The following is a 10721-nucleotide window of genomic DNA, read 5'->3' as shown; positions in this document are numbered from 1 at the left end:
AATTTTAATGGTCGTTTTACTTTTAGTTTTGTTATGTTGTCTATATTTTTAATTTTTTTCTTTTTTGGGATTTTCTTTCTGAAAATATTTATTTAATATTTGTTTAATTTCGTTTATTTTAGGTTTCTCTTTTTCCTTATTTCTTTAAAATTTTATGGATACTAATATTTCTTCAAGCATATTTACTATAGAATTTAATTGTGGGTTGAAAGTATGATAGAGATGTGGGGAATCATTTCCATAGTAGCAGTTTTTAGAAATTCCATGTGAAATATAAGTTTTCTCAGGTTTTTAAAGTCCTTTAATAAAACTTATAGTAAAATAAAGATTTTGGGAAAAATCATTTTGTATTGATTTTAAGAATTCGGTGTCATTACAATTAATATTAGTTAAAATCATTAGTTTTTGATCTATTAATTTTGATAATTTAATTATTTTTTCTCTTAAATCTTCTAATTTACTTTTTTCTATTAGGTGACGCTTTTCTTGTAAAGGACTATGGTTTGAAGTGTTATGTAGTTAAAAGTGTGGTTTTAAGATATGTGATTTAAATTTTATCACGTAGGCGTCTTTAGAAAAAGTTGTTTTTGACAACTTTATGTGAGTGGTGCCTTAATTTAAAAGTGGTATTAGCCTATTAGGTCACAATTTTTTTTATCGTAAATAGCTATTTACTCTTCAATAATTTTGTTAAAATTCATTTTTGTACAGTGGTAGGCTTTTTTGTTTTTTGTTCGTGGTTAGTTTTCTATTCTTCAAACTCCGACGGCAAAAACGCTTATTTACATTTTACAGAGTGGAGACTGAGCACCGCCTAAAGAAGAGAATGAACAGCAAGGTGTTTCCTCGGGTTTCTTCTTCCTTTTAGTTCTTGACTTTGTTGCCAAACTCCCTAAGCTGAAAACGACACTGCCGTCTCGTGCTGAAAAGTGAAAACCATAAACGTCAATGGTGAGTGACAAGACAGTGTTGGCTGTGATCAGGGCGTCGAGGCCCACCTTCCGCAACCAAAACGACAAAATCGCCTTTGCCGTTCACTCCTCCTTCCTCGCCTCCGGTTACGTCCTCACCGCCACTGGTTCCCAAGCCCTCTCCGACACTGCGCTTTCCAATTCTTCCAACGGTAGAACCCTTTCTCTCTCTCTCTCTCTCTCTCTCTCTATATATATAGGTAGCGGTTGATCAGTGGAACGAGCTAAATGACGAGTACGCGTTCGTTTACGCAAACCCAGAAAGGGGTTCGAAGAAAGTACTCTTGAAGTGCCTTGTGATGAACGAAATATTGCTCGTTGATGCTTTGTCTGAAGGGTCTTCGGAGCCTGTGCACCTTGACATTAAGTAATTGGATTTAAATTTTTTGTTCTTTATTTATTTATTTTTGAATTGATGATTTCTTTTTTGCAAGTTCTCTATATAGAAGGAAGGAAACTTAGAACCATGTTTGATTTTAAAAATAGGTTAACACTCAAAATGTTCCCTAAAGGGTCACTATTTAATGAGACAAACTTATCTAAGGTTTGTATCTTTAAGCTTCAGGACCAAATTTCGTGTGTGATACCATTTTGAGCTTAAACCCTTTAAAATATGGTTACAGTTTCCATTTCATTTTTTAATTCTATTTTCATTTTTTTTATATTGTAGAAATATAAAGATAAGAATGTTTTCCCAAATCAAACACGCATGCAGTTGGATTCTTGAACAGGGTTTTCCTGCATTGAAACTCGGGGTTATAGGGATTTTGGAGCTTTTTTATTTTATTTTTTTAATGTTGCTTTCCTCCATAATTGTGCAGTGTTGGGGAATATGCAGGAGAGGATGGCGGTAGCAATTATTCTCAGCAGTTCAAGAATTTGGACAAGCTTGTAAAGATAATAGATGGGGATATCTTGTCTAAATTTGATGGTTCTGCCAATGCCAGCTCGTCAAATAAAAGGTAGATTCAAATGTTATAAATTTGGTGTACTTTTCAACTCAATCTGTGAGCGCAAACCTTGTCACATATTTGGAGCAAATGCTTTAACCTTTGTGAATTGGTTGTTACATGAACTCAAATTCTGATCTAGTTTCAGTTTTAAGTTTTCTCCATTTTACTGCTCAGTCATGTGGAGTGAACTAGTTTTACTGTGTGGAGGATTATGAGTGATCTATTCCTGTTTTCTAGTTTTGTATACATTATATTATTATGTGTCTAAGTAGTGTTGCTTTATTTGTTTATGTGCATGTGTTTTGTGGTTTCTCGCATTTGCCGGTCAAGTGGCTTATATATTTCCATGGACAATTTTATCTATAAAAGCTTTACACAAAATGACAAGATGAACTTTTAATTCTAGCAGAAACCTGTTCCTTAAAGTTTAATCTTTCTCCGATAAACTTAATATGTATATTCGTCTAATATTGGCAGATCAGAATTTTAAGAACTTCATTGTTGGCCCGAAAACTTAACCGGTATACTCACTTCTCTTAATAAGTGCACCAATATGATTAACTGAGAAACAGAAATGATTGCTTTTAAGAAAACTATTATGTGTCTCTTATTCTGTATTTAAATCAACTTACCTGTACATGTTTGTTTTGATTAGAAACAGCTAAATGAAGTATACTGTTGAATTGATTAATTATAGCAATGCTGTTTAAAGAAAAACCTAAGTTTGCAGTTCCTAGATCAAATGTTTGGAAACTACTGTTGCAAGAGCATTCTTGGGTTAGCTACTTTTGTGTGAGCAAAGCGTAGTTGTGTCGACCTGCTATGTTGCACTACTAGTATATGAAGCATTGGCACAAAAACTTTATGAATTGACAATTTGAGATCCTCATTAATTTTTTTCATTTCCTCCATTGTTTACTTACAGGTCAGAAACAACTGAAAGACAAGAGATACATGAGACTGGTACTAGATTTGGTGATCCTGCCATTCCCCCAAATCATCCTGTTGGGTAAGATTCTATTGCTATTTTTGTCTTAATGGAGTTTGGTGAACTCAAAATTTGCTATTCTACCAATGGAGTTTGTTGAATCCAAAAAGTTTGCTATTCATACTTAGTCAAAGGATACCCTTATAGGTATCACATGCATGCCCTGATTATATTAATCCTTTAAGATGAAAAGAAAAATTTCTTTGTTGTCCATTTTGTGTCTAATGTGAGTGTCTCTGGAAATTTGGTTACTTTTTAAACAGAATTGCGTTCCCTCCTGTTTCCATTGGGTCTGGTAGTGATCTTTTTCCGGGAACGGCTGCTGGAATGTATCCTTCAAGGTATAGTTTACCTGTATTACCTTTGTACTCAATTGTTAGCCCGTGGTCTTAATCGTTCTTTTCTTTTCATGAAACATTCATCATTGGCTTTAGAGGTGGTCACAACATTGGTGGGAGCATGCTTGTAGGTATGTAAGGCATGATCTAATAATAGTAAGCAACTGAGTGGGTATTCTATTGACCAGTATCATTAATGCTGAGTTCAACACATGGATTCAGGGCCTAATGATCCCCGTTTCTTCGGTGGTATTGGTGGTATCGGCGGAGAACCAGGCTTTCCTGGAGGACAGCTGTAAGTCCATCACTTTATTTTTTTGCACTTTAATCAATAGCTATGGCATATATTAAAGCTCGTATCCAAATGTAAATATATTGAAATAGGGATGTTCCTCCCGGTGCTCGATTTGATCCATATGGTCCTCCTGGTGTTCCTGGTTTTGAGCCTAACAGGTTTACAAGGTATGGTGGCATCATATTTCATATATTCATATATTGTATATTAAAGCAAATGTCATTTATATCTTCCGAGTTCTTTTCTATTTTACCTTTCTCACTATTTCACCCCTTTTCATATATTAATCTTTGGCCAATCTGGACTATATTCATAAATTTTGCAAATACGTACTGGTTTCAAATGGTTGGTTAGGCTTTTGAGATAGAAGTACACAGGTTGCTTTTGGTTATGAGAATAGAGAAAGACAGGATGTGTTTGCAAATACATAACATGGAATTTGGATCACACAACACACGAAGGTGCATTTTTGTGAAGGACAAGGGATGCAAGCCTAGATATTTTGTATGATAAAATATGAAATTCATGATTAAAAATGGCGTATCCTAAACATAAAATCTCAAACTCTTAGCATAAAACATATACAAAAGCACCTCAGCATTTTCCCCTTCATGAATCAACACTTGAGTCTTGTGCTCAACAATGTAGACAAATAGTTAAATTCTAAACTTGATACTTAGCAAACACCCAAAAGACCATGACGTTAATAGATAGACGAAGAAGAATACTGTAGCACACTTACTATTAGAATACTGTGTTCATGGTATTCTAATTGTGAGCATGTTACAATATAGTATCAGAGCGGTCCTTTCTATTAGAGCCTAAGGAGTGGATTGACTATGTTTCATTGCATATTCTGAATGCTTGTCATGCATTAGGCCTTGGCAAGGAGGCTAGAGTTAGAGCTATATCTGCATCTTTTGATCAACACTATTGGTATTAAGTCTGGCCAACTTAATATTGTTGGATTGCGTGTATATGGATGCTGATAGATTGTCGAAGACAACTTAAAAATGCTAGGAGGCTAGAGGTACTAGGTTGGGAGCATTAAAAGTCAACGAGTCAAAGGAGGTTGGAGTTGCTGGGTTTGCTGGATGGAATTAGGACTTGTTTGAAAAATTGCTATTATGTTGACTGTGATGATTGATTATAATGACTGAATTGCTTGATTTTGTGCGGGGTTTTGACACTCAGAGGAGTGGATGTGCCTAGTTTTGCGCAACTAGAGAGCTAGTTTACTTGATTCATGTATGGATTTTGAGGATTCTAAGGGGTTGTTGCCCAAAGTAAAGGTGGTGAACTTAGAACCAATTTGAACTTTCTGATAGAACTCGGTTTGAGTTAGGACAAACTTGTTATGAGGATAGATCCTTCTAAGATTTTGTTTTGCTAAAACTTAGTCGTAAACCATGTCCCTAATAATTATTATGAGACAAGTGGGGTTTTGATATATTGCCGAGTAATATTAAACCATAACCACGATGAGAGCGTAGAGCTCTTTCAAGAGAATTATTATTAGATGAAAGGGAGTTGGATGAGAAACTTTATGATCCATGGTGATATCGATATAACATTTAAAGGGAATGGATAACAATGTTTAGTTAATTAAGAACTATAGAATACTAACGAATTACAAATGTCTGGAAAAGTTCTATTGCTATTTCGCGAGGTAATCCACATCGATGTAATGAAAGAGATGTGTACAAACGAGATATCCAGCAACAAGAAGAAGGAAAAGGATTGAATAGAGGAACTCCCAAACATTTAGCGATCTTAGATGTGTCAATATCAATGGTGACTAGTTTCCTTTGAGGAGGATACCTGAATTCCAAGTATAGCTTGTAATAATCTATCTTCAAGAGTGTGCTTAAGTAATAAGTTTGATGGTTATTGATGTTTGGAAGAAGTCATAGAGGATAACTACGAGATGAGGTCTTAATTCTTATTGAAAGAGGTTGGTCATTGTGGAGATTTAGGGAATAAAGTTGGAATGATTAAATAAGCGATGACGGTTTAGTAAATGAATAAGGAATGATAATGATGAAAACTAATGATTACTGTTTATGTATAGTTGATTTTAGAAAAAGATTGATAAGAGGATTTAAAGATGACGTATGATTGTGTGCATAGTGGTTCTTTGATGTGAGTAGGATTAAGATTGACACGAACATGCGAGGTGATAATGAAGGGACTTTTAGAGAGGATGCACCCGATTTGATGGTTACTATGACTGTGATGGCTGCCGCCATGCGTGATACAGCTGTTGCTGCAATAGAATGGTGGAACAATTGGAGTGTCAGGACAGGAATTGGAGAAACGGTCTGAAAAAAGGGAAGGTTATGACTTTAGCTACCTTTCTGAAGATTAACCCGCCTGAGTTCAGAGGAACCACTAATCCCATGGATGCCAATGATTGGTTTCAAGATATCAAAAGGGCACTACAAGCCCAACATGTCCCCAGGAATCAGTAGAATTTGCCACTTACATGCTTAAAGGAGGAGCACAATTTTGGTGTCAAGGGTGAGGCCTTTACTTCAACGACATGATGCCGAGATTACCTGGGAGGATTTCAAGAGGGAGTTATATAAGAAGTTCTTCCCGAGTTCAGTCCAAGCAGCTAAAGAAGTGGAGATACTGCAGCTGAAGCAAGGTCATATGTCTGTGGTCGAATATACGAACAAATTTGAGGAACTTTGTCGTTTTTCTAAGGCGTGTCAAGGAGCCCCTGAGCACTATGAAGAGTAGAAGCGTATTAAGTACCAAGGAGGATTGCGAGAAGAGATTCTCAATACAGTAGGTCCGATGGTAATTATAAACTTCACAGAGTTAGTGAACAAGAGTCAGATAATTGAAGAGTGTTATAAGAAGTGGGCAATGGCTCAGGCTAGTCAGAGGAGGCAATTACAGAAAGACTTTGATAAGAGTTTAGCCCCTCAAAGCCAAAGGTTCAAGGATGTGGATCAATCTCCATGATATTTTTGACAGGAGCCAAGTATCTGCACTACGAATGATGCTCAAAGTTGCAGAAAGCAACCCCAGGATAACTTGCTAGGAAATGCCCAAAGGGTAAGAGAAACCTTGGAGACAACCCTTGTTTGACCGGGAAGAGTGCTTGCTATCCTTGTGGGAAAGCAGGACACAAGGCAAAAGAATTTCCGGATAAGATGTAGGTGGTGACATGAAATTTCGAGGAGGAAATTATTTGTAAGATGGATGTATGTAAACCCTGAACCTTTGGGAATCCAATTACAAGTTTATGAAGGATTTATATTATAAATTTAAGGGTTATTATTTTCTCAAATTATTCGCAACTGTTTTGAGTGACAAATTGGATTTGATTAGTAAGAGCTTTCGAAAACTCTTGCTAATTAAATCAATTTGTCGTAATTCAAATTTTGAATCTTTTGCGAATAATTTGAGAAACTAATAACCCTAGGGATCATTTGTCACATTTACACGAGCTACTTCTCACTGTTTCGCTTTTGCTTAGTGAAACAAAAAGTTTCAGTCTTAAAGGCAATCCGATTCATTGAAGCAAATACAGGAGAATTAGCACATATGCTCCCTAAAACACATACATATACTGTTATTGTGGGCATCACCTTCTGGTAATCTAAACTTGTTTAAGGACATCTTTTGTTGAACAATGAATCAACTGATATACGCTGTATAGATATTACAAAATTGGATGGGTTTTTACTAGTGCGTTGCCTTGCCTTTTTTTGCAGGAATCCTCGTAGGCCAGGATATGACGCTCATCCAGATTTGCAACATTTCCGGAGAGATCCAGATTCAGACTATATATAGTTGTACAAGGATTGCATTCCTCTGTGTGTGTTTCATTTCCCTGTTTTGTTAATGTTCCCAATCTCATGGAACGCACTAATAATTGAAGAGAGAATTGGGGGAAACACTTTGATGTAAAGTGGATTTAGATCATGAGCCATGCGTGGCTCATTAGTATATGGACAAACTTTTGGTAGCAAAGGTCAATTTGTCTATTTTTCCTAATAGATGGAGCCTAGTTGAGATTTAAGGGTGCACTGTCTCACAGAGAAAATGCCAGGGACAAAAAATGGTATTTACCTTTAAATTTATAATTATTAGTTAAAAATTTACAATAATGGATTATTTTTTATTATATTAGTTAAAAATAATATATTTTAATATTATTTTTTAGGATTATTGACATCAAATTTTGATTATTTGAGAAAAATTTTGAATGCTTAATGTTTTATTTTTTTTTTAATGAAACAATAAGATGACTTAATACGCACATCAAGAAAAAACTATTGTTTTTATACATCTAGATATTTAAAAGATAAAAAAATGAATTTTTTAATAATATTTTAACAACTTATAAAAGTTAACAAAATTGATGGTTATAGATCAAAGAAGTGTTAGGGGGTTAGTAAGTTTTGTGATTTGTAGTTATTAATTAGTCATTATTAATGTTTTTAATGGTGTGAAATTATATTTAATGGTGTGGAATTATTTATTTTTCTTTTGATGGTTAAGTATTCAAATTTTAATAAAAATATTGGCCCCTATACTTTCTCATAGATAACTGTGCTGGCTTTCTAAACTTTCTCATAGATCAAAGTGATAGACAAGATTAAAATTAGAGATAAAGAGAAGGTGGGAGGAGAAGAAAATGTAAAAAGAGAACAAGACAATATAATAATAGCATTCAATAATAATAAGAAAATAATAGTGTGTAATATAATGAAGGGATATAATAAAAGTATGAATTAATAATTTTAAAAAAGTAATAAAATTAGAGATGATTTAATAAAATGGATATAAAATTTTAAAAAATAAAATATTTTTTATCTATTAAAATTATGCATGAAGATAAAAAATGCTTTCAATATAAATTTTTGTCTTTCCTTCAAACTAAATACGGTTAAAAAAAACTTATATAATATTTGTAAATAATTATTTTATAAATATTTATCTTGATTTGTTAAACATAACAATAACACAATGAAGCCAACGAGCTAGAGTTCAAATGGCATAATGTCCCCATACTCAGTTATATTTATTTTTAAATATTTTTTATTCTTAATTTTTAAATTATGTAATTAAATTTATAATTTTAAAAATAAAAAAAATTAATCTCTTAAAAAAAACAGCTACTGTGTGCCCCTGCTGATAGAGGTGTTCGCGGTGCGATTTGAATCGATTTTGAGTAAAAAACTCATCCAATCTGAACACTAATTTTACTTGCAGTGTGGTTTAAATTGGATTATTTAAAAAAAAATCGATCCAATCCAATCCAATTTCAAGCGGTTTTGATTGAATTGGATTAGATTTGCGGTTTTACAAATTAAATAAATTAAATATATATAACAAGTCTCAACATCAAATTTTAAATAACCAACAATGCCTAACAAGTCTCAACAATATTTTAAAAATCAGTGATAATATATCAATAGAAATAAAATTATAGGTTAGTTAAAATAAATAAATAAATAACATTTTGAACATAAAACATTTATTAAATAATAATAATACATGAATACTATAAAAATATATAATAAAATGAACATATTATAAGTATGATTGTAAGTATAATAATAAAATAATAATATTATCTTATATTGTGTGGTTTAAATTAGATTGGATCAGTTATGAAAAGTAGATCGAAAATCTGATCTGATCCAACGGTTTGCAAAAAATAGAATCTAATCAAATCCAAATTTGTGCGATTTTAATCAGTTTTTGGTTTTGGTTGAATTGGATGAACAGTTTAATTTGAATCGGTTTGGATTTGAACACCTCTACATAAAAATTGGTGAAAGAGAGGCTTCACTCTCATCAAACACTGTTAGATGAGTTTGAGAACAAAGAAAGAATGGATAGAGAGGAGGTGAGAAGAGAGATGGTTCGAGAGAGAAAAAGAAAGGTAAATAAACAGAGAACCAATATTAAAAGTGGATGAATGAATTCTCAAAAAAATTAAATTGAATACCCTAATAGCTATTGTATATATATGTACAGAATAATAGTAATTGACTAACTAATTTTGCCGAGGCATTAGGGGTAACAAACCAAAATGCCAACTAGTACATAATTAGCAACTTATGTCAACGTACACCCTCCCACAAATTAGAGTTGTGGATGTTCAGAAGTCCTAATTTAGAAAGATTAATTGCAAAAGGATCTGGTGTCAAAGTTTTGTCAGAAAATCTCCAAGCTGATTGGATGAGGAGACTGGCATCAAGTGAGTGAGGCAAAAAAGTGCTAATTCAGAGCAGTATGGTAATCCACCTCGATATGTCTTGTTCGTTCGTGAAAAATAGGATTAGTAGCAATGTAAATGACGGATCTGTTGTCACAAAAGAGAGCAATAGGCTCAGTTAGGGGGCAGTCCAAGGTCATGCATGATGAAAGACAGCCATTGAGCATGGCTATTGAGCCGATGATGATGATGATGATGATATTGTTATAGAATATTGTTGTAGATATATATGAACAAAAAGTAACCGTTTCTTCAACTCAAAAATCCTCTTTTAATTTCTTACCTATGTTACACTTGTGGTACATAGTCAGTCCCAAGTCCGGATAAAGGAGGAGGGTTATGTTAGGTCTTCGACAACCAACATAAAAACTTAGTTGAATCTTTATGACATGGATCAAAGACATTATTGCGTTAAAGTTAGGTCGTTGCCTGGAAGCAACGCGTTATATGGCTCGCGTACAGTGTTAAATGAGCAAGAGCCGCTGCATTGGTGTCTGGGTGTAGTGTTAAATGAGTAAGGATTCCTGCATTTTCGTGAACGAACGAGGGTAAATAAGCTAGTTCACAAAGAAAAAGGTAAAGATCGAAGCGACAGAAAGTTGAGATTTAGGACATGAAACATAGGCACTCTAACAAGAAAATCTATGGAGGTGGTGGATACCATGACAAGGAGGAAGATTAACATCATGTGCCTACAAGAAACAAAATGGGTTGGTGCAAATGCTAGGGAGTTAGATACTTTTGGGTTCAAACTTTGGTATACGGGAAAGGTGAAGAATAGGAATGGAGTAGGTATTATCGTGGATAAGCAGTGGAAAAAGGATGTAATGGGTGTCAAGAGGGTGGGAGATCGGATCATCTCTATCAAACTTGTGGTAGAAGGAGGTACTTTTCATGATTAGTGCCTATGCACCGCAAGTGGGTTCGGAAGA

General features: G+C 34.0%; 1 protein-coding gene across 1 annotated transcript; it reads left to right on the top strand.

Moving 5' to 3' along the window:
- The first annotated feature begins 774 nt into the window (after nt 1–774).
- LOC107488685 (probable proteasome inhibitor) lies at nt 775–7583 on the top strand. The gene is made up of 9 exons (XM_016109456.3): nt 775–1123; nt 1176–1338; nt 1793–1933; nt 2850–2933; nt 3176–3253; nt 3347–3381; nt 3473–3545; nt 3635–3712; nt 7274–7583. Exons 1-9 carry the CDS (start codon nt 949–951, stop codon nt 7350–7352), a joined length of 906 nt encoding a protein of 301 aa, XP_015964942.1. The 5' UTR covers nt 775–948; the 3' UTR covers nt 7353–7583.
- Nucleotides 7584–10721: the final 3138 nt, after the last annotated feature.

The sequence above is a fragment of the Arachis duranensis genome, chromosome 5 (genome assembly GCF_000817695.3).
Source record: "Arachis duranensis cultivar V14167 chromosome 5, aradu.V14167.gnm2.J7QH, whole genome shotgun sequence".
Taxonomy (NCBI): domain Eukaryota; kingdom Viridiplantae; phylum Streptophyta; class Magnoliopsida; order Fabales; family Fabaceae; genus Arachis; species Arachis duranensis.
Note: the sequence above shows the minus strand (reverse complement) of the source record. Positions and strands in the feature narration are given on the sequence as shown.

Bases quoted from the DNA above. Each gene is read 5' to 3' on its own strand.
- LOC107488685 (XM_016109456.3), top strand. From the start codon at position 949: ATGGTGAGTGACAAGACAGTGTTGGCTGTGATCAGGGCGTCGAGGCCC. The intron at 1,339-1,792 runs GTAATTGGATTT...ATAATTGTGCAG, and splicing joins CCTGTGCACCTTGACATTAA to TGTTGGGGAATATGCAGGAG. The intron at 2,934-3,175 runs GTAAGATTCTAT...CTTTTTAAACAG, and splicing joins CCCCCAAATCATCCTGTTGG to AATTGCGTTCCCTCCTGTTT.